Below are 20125 nucleotides of genomic sequence, written 5' to 3'. Positions count from 1 at the left end.
GCAATGGAAACAAAATAAAGTATTGCGGGGACCAGAGAGTGAGAGACGAAAAAGTTTTGTTGTCTATGCGCGTAGTACCCAGTGGACCTGTATAAGGGCCCGCAACCCGCAACACGTCACTCGCCCGCCTCTGCTTCCGCCGCGCCGGCATTTAAATTCACTTCACGGTACTTTCCACAGTTGTAAAACCACTGTACTTTCGTGTGTTCAATAATCAAAAACTCTAACTCACTTCAAATATTTTATATCTTTATTCCTTGAGGTGAAATCTGTTTAATCATACGAATATTTTACATAAACTACAAACTACTACATACCGCTACAAACTAGAGTAGCGTGAAGAGAAAATAAACCTTCACAGTGTATTTATAAAACAAAGTCTTAAATAGTATGCTACGATTAAAATATAAAAATATCATGGTTTAAATAGTGCACACCGTAAGGCTATGCATTTTTCCGGGCTGTTTTACAGATACGAGTATCATAGTACTCTGCTGTAACATAAAAGTTTTTATTTATTAAAAGTTTTTTCTGCATGAAATCGGTCTCCATCTGGGTGTGCCGCTTTCCCAAATATTTCTGCTCAATTATTATAATATTATATTCGATTACTCATGGCCACATTGAATAGAGGATAAGACATCACATAGTTTCCATTTTGGTACGTACAACCATTACTGTACAAAATAATGTTATTGCTTTCAAGTGGCATAATTTATTAGTTAAAAAAATTGATACAATTGAAGCAAAATTTTCGGCATTTAGGCTACCTTTTGATTAACCCATAGATAACAATGACCGTCTTTTGTATTCAAATAAAAAATACGAAAATTATGCACGATTTGTTTTATAGTATGTAGCCATGGTGAAATATTTTTTTTTCATTACTTTTATCATTTTCACTTTGATCTTATTTTTTTTGTTAGTGTGTATTGAATTCCATATCTAATAAATTTCCCGTTTTGTGTGCAGCACAAATATCGAACTCACCTTTTTGGGACGAAAAAGAGAGATATCATTTTTTTGGAGTGCATTTGAGAATATCGATGAAGATAGTTGATTTGCACCAATCATTTACATAAAATTATACAAAGCTGATTTAAACGTCAACTCTTGTGTATATTTTTTATTCGTAAAAATAAAAAATCCAATTTAAAACAGTAGCTTCATTGTTCAAACAAGACGTGCGGAAATTGACAGATTTCAATACAAAATGACAGGAGACAAAGGAGTTACGAGAATTGCATTTTGACTTATGAACGCGATGAAGTTTGGAGGTTTATATTTTGCTGTTTTATCATCTAATACTATTTTAGGCATTTTCAAAGTTTTCACCGAAGATGTAAAATAGTTTAAACTTTTAAATGGCTGTCATTCGTGTACTCTCATAGTACATATTGTATTTAGTTAGCTGGTGGTAGAAATTGCGTACTCCACAGGGTGTAAAATGCCTAGAGCTCAGATGCATTTGGCACTTAGCCATCTGGTAAAATCCCCGTGGACCAATTTTAATGTCTTTCGCAATGCGAAAATCGTGTATTTTCATTAAAAAGAGTCGCTATGGTATTTATCTGCATGCTTGAAGTGCGTGAAAAATAGAATTTCGCGTGAATCTCTGGATGCCGCGTGGGAAGAATAAAAGTAACTATTTTTTGTATCAACCTACCCCTCCATAGGACCAAAACTTGCATTATATAAATCCATTTGCAGTCCTCTGGGAGGCAAATGTAACCTCAGGTTATTACTACGTCACTCTGACGTAATACTTTTTCTCAATTTAAATCTCACCTTCTTCAAAATCGGGAATTACGAGTTTTACAGTCTAGGGTGACGATAAATGTTCGTTCTTCATTTGAATTTGAATATTTAGTCGTAAAATTATTGAGGGCATGTTTGGGAAAGATTCTGAGTGTAACCGTGAGAACGGTGAGTTCTACACAATTATGATATTTTTAAATACACGTCATAAATTAGCTTGCTATAGGTAAGTACCTACTTAAAGTTTGTAATACAAAATTATTACATGAGAAGTTTTATTTCATTTGTGTCCATTAAACATTGAGACAAGACCGTACGTCAAAAAACAAGACTTCATTTTTATTTATTCGTTTCGTCGCATCAATTTTGGATTTTTTTTTACAGTGTGGAATAGCATCCAAAGAAATATTTATTAACCAGCACCTATTTGTATCTTTTCTTTTTATTTGATATTTTTTAATAAACTAATATTATATTTTAAAAATGTATGAACATTTTTTGAAGTGAACCTGTTTTAACCACGACTGTACAATGTTCATTTGTCTTATTAAAATGGCTAGCTGCATACTAGTGGTAATAGTTTATAGGGGATGCACCTATTGTTAAAGAGCAATTATTGTTAGTATATAAAGAAACTTTGTAAATATTTAAGTAACATTGATAATGTCCTAACAAGACAAAACGCGTTACATTATACACTCTTGTGCATTCAAAAAATAAAAGTAGAATTAAATCCAAAAAAACTATTTTATTTTGGATACATCACGAAATTTTAATACTCTACGTACTCAGCGTACTGGTATAAAATATTAAACTAAAAATAGCTACTTGTACCTTTGGACAATAAATAGATCTCACTCTGGCTCAAAACTTTAAATTGAACTCTCGCAATATGTGTGATATTCGGTTCGTTTTATTTTACTGTTGAAACAGGCTCATGAAAAGCTCGGAAATAGAGTCAACTTTGCATTATATTATTTATGTACGTGTTCTCGGCTCTGTCCAGAATGGCGGATTGGCAGCATGACGTTGGTTACAAAACTACATGAAAGCTAAATTCGTTAAGGATATCGTGTTTTTTCAAGCCAATTACAATTGACCAAAATATTATGAAATTTCCGTTCCTGCTGTTGGAGATAAGTGAATCAACGTTAGCCGATATACCCATTTACATATTCCCTACCTTGTGAAAATCAAATTAGTCTGGCGATGTCAGAAAGTCGATGAAATTTGTTTCTGGGAAATAAAACCGCAGTGGATTTACTAGATTGATAAATAAAGCTGTTTATTTCAATAACAAGTTAATTAATATCAATCGTACATACATAATATACTACCACCAATTTTTTATTTTATTTTGGACAACAACAAAATTAAAAACAACAACAGCGCAATATCATTATACTTACAAAGGAATACGTTTCAAATGAACAAAGTAAATAAAAAGTAGTAGGAGCACCGATTAAAAACACCAAATGATGAAATCAGGCGAGAGTGTAAATCTGATTTAAGTATAGTTGATTAAGATCAATAAATGGTTTAGATTTATTTTAACAGAGAGGGAAAACATTTTTGAGAAGGGAATATGGAAGTCTAGGCATTTATAGAGCTTATGACCTGTCATTGGCTGGTTTAAGTGGCCACTTTACACACTGTGTAACATTCACTATTTTGCCCATGTTTGAACATCCACATTTCCTCAACTCTTCCATCTGTTGACTTTTGTAAAGTTAAAGAGCTGAAACCTTTATCATGCCTTGATCATGTTCAAAAATGGGCAAAATGGTGAATGTTACACAGTGTGTAAAGTGGCCACTTAAACCAGCCAATGACAGGTCACAAGCTCTGTAAATGCCTAGACTTCTATATTCCCTTCTCAAAAATGTTTTCCCTCTCTGTTGAAATAAATCTAAATATGAATAACTCCCTAGGGAGGAAATCCAGCCAGCCTGCAAGCATTTGGACATACTCAAACATTGTTAAGAAATGGTCTCTGAGATGGTTTGGTCACGTAGAACGAATGGACGACGAAAGAATGGTAAATGGTAAGTGACCACAGACAAATAGACATACAATTGAAAATACCACAAAACAATCCCAAAAAAAGCCCACAAAAGTATGCCACTAAAAAAATTGACTATGCAAAACTTAAAGAAAACATAACAAAAATAATAAATCATCTCAACATTGAAAGTTTTAAGAAACTACAAGAAATAATTCAAGAAGAAACGAGACAAAACACAAAAATCACCATTAAAAACTATACAACTTCAACTAAAGAAGGCTGTATGACAAAAGAAATATATGACAAAATTAAAACAAGAGACCAACTGTATAAAAAAATGCAATACTTTCCATCATTTACCCGACAATTTAAAATTCTGCAAGCAGAAGTTAGAAAAAACATAAAAAGAACGAAAAAAAACACTTTGCTAGTCGCATAAATGAAACTAATGGGAGCAGTTACAAAATATGGAAAGGAATTAAAAACATTACCCAAGAAAATGATACCAAAAAAACTAACATATCTAAATTAAAAAAAGAAAATGGTGAAGAGACTCAGAATGCAAAATAGCCGACATAATAAACAACTATTACACAAACATTGGAAAAGAACTAGCAAGCGCTATAGTAAATCAAAATACAACCAAAACAAATTTTAGAAAAATAGAATACGACGCAGAAAATTACTTAAAATATACGAGCAACAAAGAAATCAGCAAAATAATAAACGGGCTCAAAGACAACACATCACCTGGCCATGACGAAATAAAAGTTGTTACAGTCAAAAAAATAAAGGAAGAAATAACCACGACAATAGTGAAATTAATAAATACACATATAGCAGACGGAAGCTTTCCAGAAGTAATAAAATTAGCAAGAATAACACCAATTTACAAAAGAGGAGAAAAAAACTTAGCTTCTAACTACAGACCTATTGCAAACGTAACCATTCTAAGTAAAATATTTGAAAAAGTGCTACACAATCGATTATACCAACACCTCGAAAACCTTAATTTTATTGCAAAAGACCAACATGGATTTCAAAAAAGAAAGGGTACCTCCACAGCAATGACATCAGTTTGCAACTTTATACAAACCAAAATTGATAAAGGAAATACAGTGACTGCACTCATACTTGACTTCAAGAAGGCATTTGACACAGTCCACATAGATACCCTTCTAGATAAACTACAACATACAGGAGTTAAGGGACAAGCTCTCAAAATATTTAAAAACTATCTACAAGGAAGAAAACAGTTTACGAAAATTGAAGAACACAAAAGTGAAATAACAACAATGCAATTCGGAGTACCTCAGGGATCAATATTAGGACCATTGTTTTATATAATATACATTAACGACATAATACACAGTGACATAGTGGGGAAAAAAAACAATCTATGCGGACGACTTAGGAATTTTATATGAAAACAAAAATGACATTGAAACGACTAAAACCATCAACAATGACGTGCAAAAACTATTAGAATGGACAAACAAAAACTTCTTAACACTAAATGCCAAGAAATGCAATATAATACATTTTGAAACACAAAAGAAGAACCATAACATAAACATAAAAATAAACAACGAAACTCTTAAATAACTAGAACATGTGACTTACCTAGGACTCACAATGGACAGACAATTAAAATGGACAAAAAACGGCCCTAAAAGGCAGAAAATTTTCCACTCGATTTTCTTATTCGGGAATTTTCCCCGAGAGCAGCCATCGAGGCAAAAACACTCGTCCAGGGTTCTGATTCTATTTCACAAACAGAGATGTATTCTTCATCCGCCCTAACATAGTTTTATTTAGGTACGAAATATCTATCTTCATTTAATGTGATATTTAATTTGATTTTTTTTACAATTCAAGCAGGTAAAACTATCATTAAAATCAAAGTAAGACGCGTCAAATCTATTCCCTAAAAGTTGTTGATTTTAATATGAGTATACATAGGTGTTTCGTTATTATAAGAGTAAAATAATAGAATGGTGAAAAGATGGAAGAATAAAAAAGTTAAAATGATTACAAGGTTTCATTAATTCGGTAAGCGGGCAATTGCAGTCGCAGGCCCTATGGCATGAAATGCTCTCCCTGCAGAAGTGCGAAACTGCAAGTAATATATTTTTTTGTTTTTTTTTATTTTTTTATAACATTTCTTTGAATTTACAATAGGTACATAAATTCAAATACAAAAAAAAACTATTACATTAACACAAAAAAAAATCCCACAAAGGCATGGCCTGATTTTTTTGTCGCTAAAAATGAGAAAAATTTTAATAAAAGTACATTCTAATCATTTTTAAAAAATCTATTTAAATTTATTTTATTTATCCATAATTTTAACAAAAAAATAAATCGAAACAAATTCTAATAATTAATATCTATCACATTGTCCTTATAAAATGCATTGAGCAGTTTTCGCTGGCAATAGATTTATCGTAGCTTTAAAAGTTTAGCTTCCTGAAATAATTTATTGGAGGAAAAATTTGAATTTTTATGATGTATAATTTTAATAATTAGTTTTTATACGGTTTCCAGAAGCTAAGTATAATTATTATAGGCTTCTTCTATATTACATATTTTGTTTTTCGAAAAAAAAAAACTTCAAACCCCCCTGTTAACAAAAAGCGGACTGTATAATATAAAAGAGCACGGGAATGGACCTACGATTGAAGCGATATGGATGTTCTAAAATATTGGCGCACTGGATGATGAACGTTCGCTATGATTATGATATTTAACGATTTCTGATAAAAACTTTTACAACGACGCGTTACGATTCCAATAATTCTTATGCAAAGTGTTGTAATGTCAACATGTTGCTTATAATGTTCCAAATACAAATTGTCTATTTTTGTAAATCTTCTATCTTGATGGATGGGTCAAAGAAAGGATGGGAATCGAAGGTAATCGGCCGGGGATAATATCGAGAAATGCTGTTTTGTACCAAACACCCCGTGTTGTCTGTATGATTTGAATAAATCCGTAACCGACAAAATAAACTGTTTTTCTTAAATGTTTACTTAACATTAAATTCAAATGATTACATCTGTCTCACATGGAGTTAAGTTTGCAAAGCGCCCTTGTGGTAGCATATTGTGAAAACGGAGCATTTTGAAGTATCCATAATGATAGTTAACCTTAGTCAATTTCATTTTCACTTCCCAAAATAGTATATGGCATATCTGGTCGGGTCTAATTTGAGAGATGTCGGTATCTGAAGCACTTTGTACGGTTTCAAGGGAGAGGCTTTTGGAGAGTCAAGACGATTAGACCTGCGCTCTCGGAGCCTGAGGTTTTTAGGGCTATTGCTTTGTTAACCGAGATAGGCTCGACCTATCCACTCAAGTATGGAAAATTTGGTCGCAGCATTAACCTGTCTGACAAGGGTGGACTTCAATAATCCACTAGACTTCGCGACATTTACTTATAACTACCAGAAAATGTATCTTCAATTTTATCTACCAAGTAAAATTAGGTTTTCTGTACGAAAAATATAATATGTTACAACACAATTTTTTTTTTGTTGTTGTTCAATATTCGATTGCAGGTTACAGACAAAGATACTTTGAATTTTCATACAAATATATCCATGTTCGTACATAAATATCGATGTTAGTTTACACCGTATCGATATGTACCGAAGAAAATAACGTTCATAATCGCGGCCTAGGGCCTCAATTAGAATGGGAATTAACCGAGTTATCTTCAGTTGTCTAAAAGGTAAAATCTAATTTTCTGCTCAAAAATGTGTAGGTACGAATTTATAGTGACCGACCGAAACAAGATTTTTAGCTGAAACCAAATTTCGGCTTCTGATCTAGTTTAGGCCAAAACCCAAACCGAAGTAGTCAACAAATCACAAAATCAGTCTAGTTTTTATTTTGAATGTTAGAAAATGGTCACAACTAATTATTTAAATGGACAACAATCACACATGTATATTTGTCTTTATTAACTTATTTATATACTAAAACAAGCACACAATGAAATAGGCAAAAATAAATTTCTTATAACAGTGATGAGTAAACTCTTTAGCTCAGAGTGTCAAAGTTCTAAAGAACAGGTTTGATTCGGGTGCCGGTCACATCTAGGAATGTTGGAGTATAAAACAATGCAGTCCCAGTAAATAAACTTAGTAAACGAAGAAAGCGCTTCTAAACTACGCGTGTCACCTAAAATATCTCAGCTCTGACACGCGTTTCATAGGTTACCCATCACTGCCTTATAATGAGATGAAACTGAAAATGGCCTCACGATGTAGATGCCTGTGGCGGTAGTCCTGGCGGAGGGGCCGGGCTGCGGGGGCGGCGTGGCCGCGGGCGGGGGCGTCCTCCGGTGGCAGCCGCTGCAAGACGCCACGTCGTTGAGTTTACTGGCGTAGTAGTACATAGCCATAAACAGCGCGAGAAGGGCTGCTCCCTCTCCTGGCCTACGGCCTGCCGCTAGCCGCTAGCCGCTGCCGCCTTACGCTCGACTGGCGCGCATTGTCCCTTCTGTCGCCTGCACAAAAACAAATTATCAACAGCTGAAAATCACGTCAAAACTAAAATGACATTTTCAGAGGATCTAAAAACATAAGAACTGAAATGAAATCGTTAGAGCTAACTTATTTATTATTATATACGCCGAGAGGGTTTTTAGATGACAGGTACAAATTTACAATTCAAACTTTAATTACTAAAGTTAATACTTAGGTCTCATAAATATATTTTTTATATTTTTGTATACATATTTTAAAAAGTATCGAATTACATTATGCTTTATAGATATATTATGTTTACATAAATATTACGTACAAGTAGGTACAACTAAGGTACACAATATAATATTTTCAAAAATTTTAACCTATTTAACGGGAAATTTTAGAGGCGACATTTAGAATGCTTATGTCAAATGTCATTTATAGATCAACCGCGCTATTTTTTAAAACAAAATCTTACTTTTTATATTTTTAACGGTAGGTCGCAGAGACGTGAAAACATATGAAATGCTATTTTTTTATTATTTTTTGGGTCATTCTAGGTACAGATTAATACTTTTTAAAGGGTTTTTTAAATGAATTAAATATCTATTTCAAATGTATAATATGGCTTTGACATGTGTATAATTAAACTACAATAATTACAACAACAAATGTAATATATAAATAGGCTAAAACAAAGAAATAAAAGAAAATAAATAACATGTTGAAAAGAAAAACAAATGAAGGTGTAATGCTTGGTTATATGTATGTACCTATTAATTTTTTTTAATTTACCCACCTCAACAAAATATTCTCAACAACACCTTTACCTATGCACCTGTACCGCCCAGTAGTAAGTAGTTAGATAAGAATTGACCACCGCATCATTTCCGGACCGTTAGACGTTATTAACACGAGAAATATAAAATTAATATTAATTATATTTTAGTTACAATCGACTAACTCTTTATAGGTTAGCCATTTGTACTAATGATTTCGATAAATAGATGCTACGTATAGCGTACTTTTCTTTTATTCGTTTCAACTTTCTTTCTGACAACTAAAACAAAAGAATCTCGCAATTACGAGAGTAACGTATGTAATTTCGCATTCACGAAATAAAGATCCGACGGGAGTATCAAGAATACTTCGTGAATAATAGCGATCGTTGTCGGCCTCGTGGTGTAAGGTCAGCTCGTTTGTCTACCATGCAAGAGGTCTCAGATTCGATTCCCGACATGGTTGATTTGAAAAAAATATTTAAAGCGGTGGTTCACACTAGAATATTTCATAGACCCCAGACTGGTACCTGAAGCGTCAGACTGATAATCTTACAAAATACAAAAATGATTAAGATACACTGCGATTGGTGTACCAATGCAGTGCCCTATGCACCATTAGGTGCGGAAAGGGAATGATGATGATGATGGAAGCTATCGTGTACTCAATTAAACGATGATTTTATGCATCAGATGAATGTCTGTCGTTTATTATTTAGTTCTCTTAATCATTGCCCAATTCAATTTGTAACTCTTACAAAAACTCATCAGTTAGAATTGGCTTTTAAATGGCACCGTGCGTGTGTATTTACATGACTCCTTATCGCACGCGTAGCTGAGGTATATTACGAATTTTCCACAATAACAATTTTAATTGTTTCTTATTGACTTAACCCGTGACTATGTTTTTTTAAAAATATATATTTTTTAAATTTATAAATAAATTCTATAATAAATAAATTCTATACATCTCTACTTTCATACATCTAGTAAATGTTATCACTGTAACTCTCCAAAAAAGAGACAAAATCTTGTGCTTGGAGAGTGACTTACACTGTTGTAGTTGTTTATTTATAAGAGTTTATATAATTTTAAATATACATGAGTACATAAAAAAAAAACATAGGGTAAATAAAGAAAAAAACATAAAATAATAATACATTCATACTAATTAAAATTTAATCTAGTTTTTACACGCGTTCAAAAAATATCTTTAGATTTACTTAGAATTTATTTATTGATATATTATTTTTAATAGTTTTTAGTTCATTAGGAAGAATATTATAATTTTTTACACCTTTGAAGACAAAGCTATTTTGACCATGACTTGTGTGGAATTTAGGAATATTATGTTGGTATCTGAGTGACTTATTCATCTCAAATTCTTTTATTTTTCCTTCTTTATAAATTTGTATAATATTAGGTTTCCATATTAGGTAAAATATCATTATATCTAATCTTAATTCTATGATCTAAGGTTATCAATTAACTATTTTTGTGCATACAAGTGCAAAAAAAAAGAAAAAAACATAAGTAAAAGGGTTATTTTTAAAAGTTTGTATAACTACTACTAACGTATTTACATAAATGGAAATAATAAAAAAATAATAAAAAGGTAAGAATAAAAGAAAACGCTCAAATGCAAAAAAAACACATATATATTTATTTATATATATATACATATTTTAAGGGATTTAAAAAAGAAACAATGAGAGAAGAAACTTTAAAAGAAATAAAAGACAATAAATTTAAGTAAATTTTAAAAACATCTTCAAAAATAATGACACATTTTAGTAAGAAAAGGTATATAATTTTTAGAAGCAGTTCTTAAAGTTATTCAAAGAAGTTTAAAAGTATAAAACATGTCAAGCGTGGCTGAGAAAAAAGAAACAATAACAAGTATATCAAGTTATCTTTAAATTTTGAAAAAGCAATATTAAGGGATGATTTTAAACCAAAGGTAGTAAATAAAATTTAATTAAACCAATATTAGCAGTAATAAAATTTTCAGTTACGAAATTTAATTTAATTTGTTGTAATAAGGTGTATTTAAAACTTGAAAAAAACTGTAGTAAACATGAACACAATACGAGAATATCAGAAAAATATCATATACAATCTTTTAAAACGAGAAAAGGACAATCGAGACTTATAAACCATGGACTGAAATTATATACAATAAACTACCAGACAAAACTAAACAAAAGACTCAAACAACCTTTACAAAAGATGTTAAAAATATTATTATTAACAGTAGAATGTGAATTTTAAAAGTGAAAACATTTTGTTAAATGTATGTAACCGGTAAGGGTTTATCAATAAAATTTAAATAAAAAAATAAATAAAAAAAAGTTGTATTTGTAACTTATAAGTGAATAAACACTAGTAAAAGACATGTGTCTTATTGTTTATGCGAAATGTATACCAAATTTTATTTTATTTATAGTAAACAGATTTACATTTTTTAAATTTAATTTGTTTTTTAAGAAAAAACTAATAAAAACAACGTTAATTTGTAAAAAAAAAAATAAAATTGAGGGTACGAAGTTTTAACTTTATTAAAAAAAAAAAACATTAGTTGATTTGAGTTATTAATCTTTTCAGCCTCGTGTAATAGTCAATGCGTTCTCACACCTTGCAAGAGGTTTTGGAATATTTATTTATAAAGGTATTTTTACGCAAGAATATTTAGAATTCCCAGGATTGCAACCTGTAGTGTAAGACTGATCACCTTCATGTAATGATTATAATAATAATAATACCAATGCAGTGCCCTAGGCACTATCAGGTACGAAGGGGGATTAATGAAGAACGAATGGAATTGATTGAGCACTTGATTGCTGATTTTTGGCTTCACTCGCACTGACTTTTTTTTCTAAATAATATATTCCAAATCACCTGAATTTAAAAAACCTGATCAACGTATTTATGTTTTACCGTCCGGCTCGTGGCCACAAGTTTAGCCCGATTGCCTAGAAAGCAAGACTGCAAGGGTTCTCGGGTTAGATTCCCGAAATGTTTAACATAAAATATTTATTTTAAAAGGTGTTTTAAGGAAATACTGGCACCCAAAGTGATCAATACGCTGCAGTACCAATGCAGTGCCGTATGCATTATTGAGTTGCACAAAAATTGACCACCTCGTGGTGTAGTGGTCAGCGCGTTTGGCTACCGTGCAAGAGATCTCGGGTTCGATTCCCGACATGGTTGCCTTGAAATATTTATTGAAAAAGGTGTTTTAACACTAGAATATTTCATGATACCTGTACTGATACCTAAAGCGTAAGACTGATAATCTTTAAAAAGAAAACAAAAATGATTAAGATAAACTGCGATTGGTGTACCAATGCAGTGCCCTATGCACCATTAGGTGAGGAAATGGAATGATGATGTTGATTTTGTTAATACACAAATTTTAGTGGTATTATTATTTAGTATTTTATTTCCTTATGTTATTATTTTATTTTGTAATAGGTATTATAATTCAGATTTCAAAATTCTAATTATAAAAATGGTAGGTAGGTATAATGTTATAAAAATACAATAGTGCTTTTAATATTTTAAATGCAATTAATTTATAATTATTTTTACTAAACTCTAATAGTTTGAGATTATCCCAAACTGTAAAAAATAACTGCATAGTAACGGCGTAGTGGTAAAGTACACACTGTTACAAACAAAACGTTTTTAATTCCTATTTCCGTGTTTTCCGCGAATCAAAATATTAAATTCAAAATACGTTCGGCGAAAAGTGTCGCCTTTAGAGATTTGATTAATTTAAAGTTGACATGAATCCTACTTTAAAGCCAAATTGTCCATCGTATAAATTCCAGTAAATCAAAACGCGGCTGGTTGCAAACATGTTTAAAAAAATCACAACATTCCCCGAGGGAAAATGGCGCAGCCAGCGTATTATTATTGTAATATTTGAGTTTGTCCAAACGTTTGTAGAAAAAAGACTAGATACCACCCCCTCGGGAGTCATTAAGATTAACAAATTACAACAGGGATGAAGAATACCCCAAATAAGGTGTAATAGAGGTCTAGGCATTTATAGGGCTTATGGTCTGTCGTTGGCTGATTTTAGTGGCCACTTTACACACTGTGTAATTGTAAACTGTGTAGTTCCCTATGCAAAATGGTGAATGTTACAGTGTGTAAAGTGGCCATTCAAAAAAAAATTGTTCATGTATCCTCACCATATATAACTAAATGTGAATTTGAAATAAAAATACAAGCTCATATAAATGTTTGCTTTCATTCAAATTCAAATATAGAATCCGATAAATGTAATTGTCCTTTATAGATAAATAATATAAATAAAATAATTGTAAATAATCATAAATATTTAGGATTATTAATGAATCTAAATTTAGCTGGGGTGTTCATATTGATGGAATCTACGACAGATTAAGGTACTGGCTTAAGGTGATTTATGAAATCAAAAGCATACTACCTTTCAAAACGTTAAGATACATATATACCTCGCTCATTTAATCCATTATATCTTACGGAGTGCGAGTCTGGGGTCTAACCTTCCAGTCTCATCTGGGTAAAATTTATGATATTCAGGTGAGACTGTTGAGGGGATTGTACCGGATAGCATAATCCGTGAGGCAAAACATATGGGCGTAGGTGTATATTTTGAATTCTGTAATGTCCTGCCGGTAAAACAACTTTGTGACTACAAATTGATTGTGAATAACTTTGTTGATCCGGAATATAAAAAAGAGTTTCCCACACTCACAACACTAGATTAAAAACTAGGGGCTTCCTGTTTGTTCCCCGAATTACAAATTACTTCGGAGAGCGTACATTAAATTGCGTTGTTCCAAGATTGTTCAATGATCTCCCACAAACCATCATTAACATGAAAGATCTTCAAATGAAAAAAAAAGAACTGAAGAAATATCTTCTAAATACTTTATAGTGCCTGTTTATAAATAAATTTGTAAAATATAAATAAAATAAATGTAATATAAACCTGTCATAAAAATAAAATAAAAATGTGTCCCACCGAAAAGTCCCGACTTAGTGAGTAACAAATTTTTATATGTATTTTTTTATTATAAAATAAACGCTTCTCTGCAGCACTGAAACTGAAACCAGCCAACGACGGATCGTAAGCCCTGTAAATGCCTAGACTTCCATATTTCCTTCTTTGGGGTATTCTCCGTCCCTGTTGTAAATCGTTTATCTTAGCATTATTATTTCATTGTTTGTATGATTTTCCAATCTAGAATTTATCTCCGCTCAACGCGAGAGCTTGAATAACTTATTAAAGATCAGGCTTACAAAAGAACGATCGGCGAAATACAATAGAAAGAAAATAACATCAAAAGGGTGGAGGTAGAAATTTATGCAGTTTATCACGAGTGTAGGAATATTAGTTGTGGAGAGGGTTGGAGCTCCTACCCCAGTTAGAGATTGACAAAAGACACAAGGTTGTTGTTTAATGCGTATTTATTACATGCCGAATAAGATACAGCTTTTAGTTGTGAACTGAACTTGTTGGGCTGACTGACTGGCGTTGCCACGCCCTAGGGTCTTTTTTAAGGCGACATTATTTTTACCTCATTTCTTAATGGTAGGGACGATGTGAACGTACTGCAGAACGATGATTCCGATTTCATGTCCAATACTGATAAAGTTGTATTAAATGTGATATTGGATTCCAGAGAAAATTATGACATTGCTTTCTTCGGTCATCACACTATTTCGGGTGAAACGTTTAAGCACGTTTGCGTCATCGATTATGGACTATGAACCCTACACAAGCATGTACGAGTACTTCGTTTTGGAATTTGCATACAATATATTATATACGAACCGTATTGTAAGTTTGTCAATATTTTATTTATTATCACTTTGTTTTTTAGACAGCACAAATTAATTATTAATTTTAACTCTACCAATGAGTTTCAACTAAGTTTTTAATTTCAAATGTTATTCTTTTTTTTTTTAACTATTTGAGCGCTTTCAAAAAAGCTAAAAAAGTTTTGCTGTTGGACAACATATTTTTTAAAACTGTTGTTATTTGTCAACTAAACCCAAAGCGTTCATATCGGTAAGTACAAACCTTGACAAACCGTCTGTTTTTGGTTGGTTGGAAGATACTGCCTTAGGCTCCAATGTACATAATATATTATGTCGTGTAGAAAAAGTTGAACCAATAAATGATACCAATCAATGTACAGAGATCGACTGGCACAATTCTCGTTCTAGGGTAAAAACGAAACGATCAATGAACCGGAATGCACGTCAAACCTAATTCACGTCAAAAATAATTATATTTTTGACATCTTTTGTGAAGGTTGTCTGAGTCTTTTGTTTAGTTTTGTCTGGTAGTTTCTTGTATAATTTCAGTCCATGGTTTATTAGTCTCGATTGTCTTTGTCTCATTTTAAAAAGTTGTTTATGATATTGTTCTGATATTCTCGTATTGTGTACATGTTTACTATATTTTTTTTAAGTTTTTATTCTTCATCTACAATAAATTATACCAGTGGCTAGTTTATGAATAAATTTTAAAGATTCTAGTTGAAAGTGTTTAATTACATATAATTGTTTAGTTTGTTTAAAGAGTTCTTTAGTTGCTGTTGGAAAAGGGAGATTATAAATATACTCGTACTAACTTAAATATTTTATTTTGCTGTCTGTGTAAAGTCTGTTATGTCATTATGATTTATTGTTCCCCATAGTTGTTGGATAAAACATATTTTAGTTATTACATACGCTTCATACATTAGAATTTTTCCGTTTATGGAACAAAGTTTTTGATTTTTAAAAAAGACTCGGTAATGTAGCCACTTTCCTAATTAAATTGTTGATATGAATTCTCTATCGTTAGTCATAAGAATTTAACATGTTCAAGTAAGTCGTTCATCGTTTATGTAAGCGTCTATTTTATAACGTTTTTTTTAGGATTCAAAATGGATAATATGACTTTTTTTTTCATTAAGTGTGAGTAAGTATGTATTTGTCAATTAAGTCAACATAGTTAGGTCTTCGTTTATGTCATTGTTTGTTAATACGTGAATTTGATTTTTTAGAAAAGTCCAATGTCGTCGGCAAACAAAATATTTTTTCCTTTAAAATTGTCCAATGATGGGTTATTAATATATAAAATATACAATGGTGGACCCTAAAAAGATCTTTGTGATACTCTAAAATTTACTGTTTGTATTTGAATTTTTTTTTTCATTTATATTTTTATGTTTATTGCTTTCGACTTGTTAAGTATGATTTCAGTAGTTGAAATTCTTGAAATTTACTCCAATGATTTTTTTTATCGTGGTCTCAATATGTACCGTATCGAAGGGTTTTTTAAAATTCAAGATTACTCCTGTGATTGAAATTCAAGCATCCATGTTTGTTTGTACGTAATTTAGTAAATTTACTAGGGCTGTTCCGGTTAATTTTTTTTCTTGAAAATCATGTTGGTTTAAGCATATTATGTTAAAAAAATATAAATGACCATCAATCGTTAACGTATGTATTTTTCGAAGATTTTATTAAATACAGTTGAATTTGCTTATACTCGTAGGTCTATCGTTACTAGTTTTCGCTCGATCTCTATCTTTTTATATGGGAGTTATTCTTGCAGTTTTGAATTCTTCCGTGTAGATTTGCAACTCACCATACATGTTAATTAATTTTGATTTGACCGGGCTTGATGCATCTTTGAGATTTTTTATCAGTGGTAGGTTTAATTTTATCATATCCTGCTGATGCATTTTTTTTAATATTGGCAATTATTTTACATACTTCTTTTGTCGTTGGTCTAAGAAAAAATGTACTATTTATTTTTCTGTCATTTTTAGACATTGATAATTAAATTTACTAGCAAGGTTTTCCCCTACATTGGTGTAATATTCGTTGATGATATTTTATATTTTTCTAGATCACTTCTTAAAATACCATATTTTCGATTTATTTAATATATTTTAACTGACTGTTTTGTTCCTGATTTGATTCATTATTTTATTTTACAAAGTTTATTGCTGCTGCCATCTGCTAATTTTATGTAGTTTTGGTAATATTTTTATTTTGACTTTTGGATTTCATTTCTTAAATACTTTTGAATATTTTTTAGTTTGGTTACAAGTTGATTGTTATTTCTTTCTTTAATCATTTGTTTACATGCTTGATTGTTATTTTATTTTTTTAAGCTAGCCAACCCTCTTTTATTGACGTTGAGAAGTTTCTAACCTTGGTTTTTGTGTTCTTTTTTACATCGTTTATGATAATGTCTTGTCTTGTTTAAACTATTAATTTCATGTATTTTTTCCAAGAGATTTCCTTTTAATTTGACGTAATCTGTTATTTTTACGGTGTATTCATGTTTAGGTATTTTTTATCTTTCAACAGGTATATTTATTTTTAGATATAGTGCTCTGTGGTCATTGAGTAAAGTGTCTTTGTAGTCTATGGTATATTTAGCTTCTATAATATTTGTTAATAAGTGATTAATGATCGTATTTTTCCCTCAATGATTCCATCTTGTATATTTTTCAGTAGACATTTCGTTAAGAACGGTAAAGTTATTAGATACTGGGCTATACACGTATGTATTGGTTAGTACATTGTCGATGACATTTTTGAGAAGGGAAAATCGTCGGCCAAACTTGTAAAGCTCCTGAAACACAAACTTGCTTTTTTTCAGGGGAGTAAAAACCAGTTTATTTCTTCAGTAACGAATTCTGAAACATTAAAAATATGTTTTATTCCCTTTTAACGGGTTAATTATATTTCTTACAAAATTGAATTAAAAACCTCAATTAATGGGTTTGGGAGGTTTTTATTGAATATTTGATACATTATTTGGTGTATTAAGGAGGTTTTTATACATTATTTGGGTTAAAAACACTAAGTAAACAGCGCTAGTTATATGTATAAGGAAACTAAGTTTACCATTTGGTAAATATTACTTCTATGTAATAACGAATACTATATTTTACAATTATTGGAGTAAAATATCGTTATCATGATAGAAATCCTACGGCAAAACTGAGTTCAACTCTTGCAAGTCTTGGTACTATCTTGGTTTAATTTTACTAGGTTTAATCTCGGTACAGTTTCTGTGTTTATTCTCTGGGGCAATAAAGTTCAATCATATGGAAATCGGAGTTTATATTCAATCGACCCAATCGGTTCGATATACCGATTCTTTGCTATAAGAATAAGGAACTAATCGTTTTACATGTTCCATGGAATGTACGTCTAGAGCAGAAGATTGATCATTAAACTTTGTATTATTTTCGTTAAACGGAGGATCGGGTTATTTTGACACTACAAAATAAGAGCATACATAAGAAATTACAATCATATACTTATAAGTTTCACAAATTCAAAGTTGAAAGTAATATAATTCAACTTTACGCGATATTGAAAACTACTGTATGTACTTTGTGTGAATATTTCATCCACATTTCGTGAAATCAAATAAATAAATCACATTGCTACAATCCTGGTTAAATAGAGCAAATTGTTTTAATCTTGAAATAAAAACACCAATCATCACAACTGAAACACGAAAGCCAATGACAGCCCTCTGCAAGAGAATTATCCTCGCAGGGTGATTTACGAAGTTTAAAAAAAATTCTATAGATGGGATTCACGAGTTCTTTGATTATTTCAAAAGATTGCAACACTGTACGGACGTACAAGTTTTACCCGCATATCAATTGAATTTCTAACAGAAAACACTAAAATATCGTTTTGAAAATTTGTATCACAATTTGTATAACACGTATCATCCCAGTCCTCACTGCCCGGTAAAATTAGAGTGGGAAGATACTTATCAATTATTTTCTTTTTTCGTTTTATTTATTTGGTTTCAACCAGCAAGCGAAAATTTCGCAAGAGGAAGTCGAGTGGAGATTAGTCGGCCTCATGGTTAACTCGTCAGTGCGTTTACATGGCACGAAACAAATAAACCAATTGAAAATATTAATTATAATAGGATAAAAATTCAATTCACCCTATTTTATTTTATCGGCCCGGGTGTATTTTTATTGTGGTGTGAAAACGGACTAGGGGTGGGCGATATGGAATTCTAGGCATTTTTATTTTTTTGCTAAAACAAGAGCATTCCGGAACATTCGTTTTTTTCACTATCCTTCATTCACCTTTAATCATGTAGTTTATTGCTCAATTTAAAAAAAAAGATGAAATAGTTTAATAAATTAATAATAAACGGACGTAAATATGACTAGCAAAGAGTAAAGTGAGCCGAGTAATCGAAATAGTGAAACGCGGAGTAAACTTATTTCATATATTACTTTTCTGTAATCAGCATAACTTTAAAACCTTATTGACTGTTTTTTTTATCCATGTCAATTTAAAGTATTAAAACAGTAAACTTATAAAATAGGCAAAAAATTAGTTGAGAACTGACTAATTAAAACTTTTAATAAAAGTTTGGCTAATTTGTCGGTAGGTTTATTTCGCCTGCGATGTGCTGAAATTAAAACTAGCATAACAGAATTTCAACAAATTACAACAGGAACGGAGAACACAAGGAAATATGGAAGGCCAGGGCTTATGACCAGCCATTGGCTGGTTAAAGTGGCCACTTTACACACTGTGTAACATTCACCATTTTGGCCATGTTTGCACATCCACATTTCTTAAATTTTTCCATCGGTTGATTTTAGTGAAGTTAAAGAGCTGAAACCTTTACTGTTGTGAAAATGACAAGTCATAAGCCCTGTAAATGTCTGGACTTCCATATTCCTTTCTCTAAAATGTTCTCCATTCCTGTTGTAATTTTTTAATCTTACTGATTCCCTGACATTTGGACAGACTGAAAATATTTAAGAATTTAACTTAACCGACTTATTTCAATTTTTTAAATTTTATTTATTCATATATATGTACATTACAAAATGGAATATCTTAATTCATACATATAGAAATAATTGAAATAATAAGGTAGAATTAGGTATATACAAAAATAACACGTAAGTATACATAATATCCAGATAATATGTTTAAAAAGTAAGAGAATCTTGTAACGAAAAACTCCCTCAGAGGCGTGAAAACTGCCAATGTCCAAATTAATTTTGTTTAACATAGAGATAGCCCATCCAACAGGCATAACCATTG

General features: G+C 31.2%; 1 protein-coding gene across 2 annotated transcripts in view; it reads right to left on the bottom strand.

Annotated features, from left to right (window-relative positions):
* Positions 1 to 20125, bottom strand: part of LOC148284689 (ras-GEF domain-containing family member 1B-like) — a 151202-nt gene that overhangs the window by 88770 nt on the left and 42307 nt on the right. For both annotated transcript variants that reach the window (XR_015824064.1, XM_088235888.1), the window contains exon 2: positions 8030 to 8275. Coding sequence is in view for 1 of the 2 variants with exons in the window: in XM_088235888.1 (XP_088092014.1) it covers positions 8030 to 8170 (141 nt within the window). In the remaining variant the exon portion in view is untranslated. The remainder of the gene's footprint in view (positions 1 to 8029; positions 8276 to 20125) is intronic.

The sequence above is a fragment of the Micrasema longulum genome, unplaced genomic scaffold, assembly GCF_059751315.1.
Source record: "Micrasema longulum isolate JH-2025_06_02 unplaced genomic scaffold, ASM5975131v1 h1tg000097l, whole genome shotgun sequence".
NCBI lineage: Eukaryota > Metazoa > Arthropoda > Insecta > Trichoptera > Brachycentridae > Micrasema > Micrasema longulum.
Note: the sequence above shows the minus strand (reverse complement) of the source record. Positions and strands in the feature narration are given on the sequence as shown.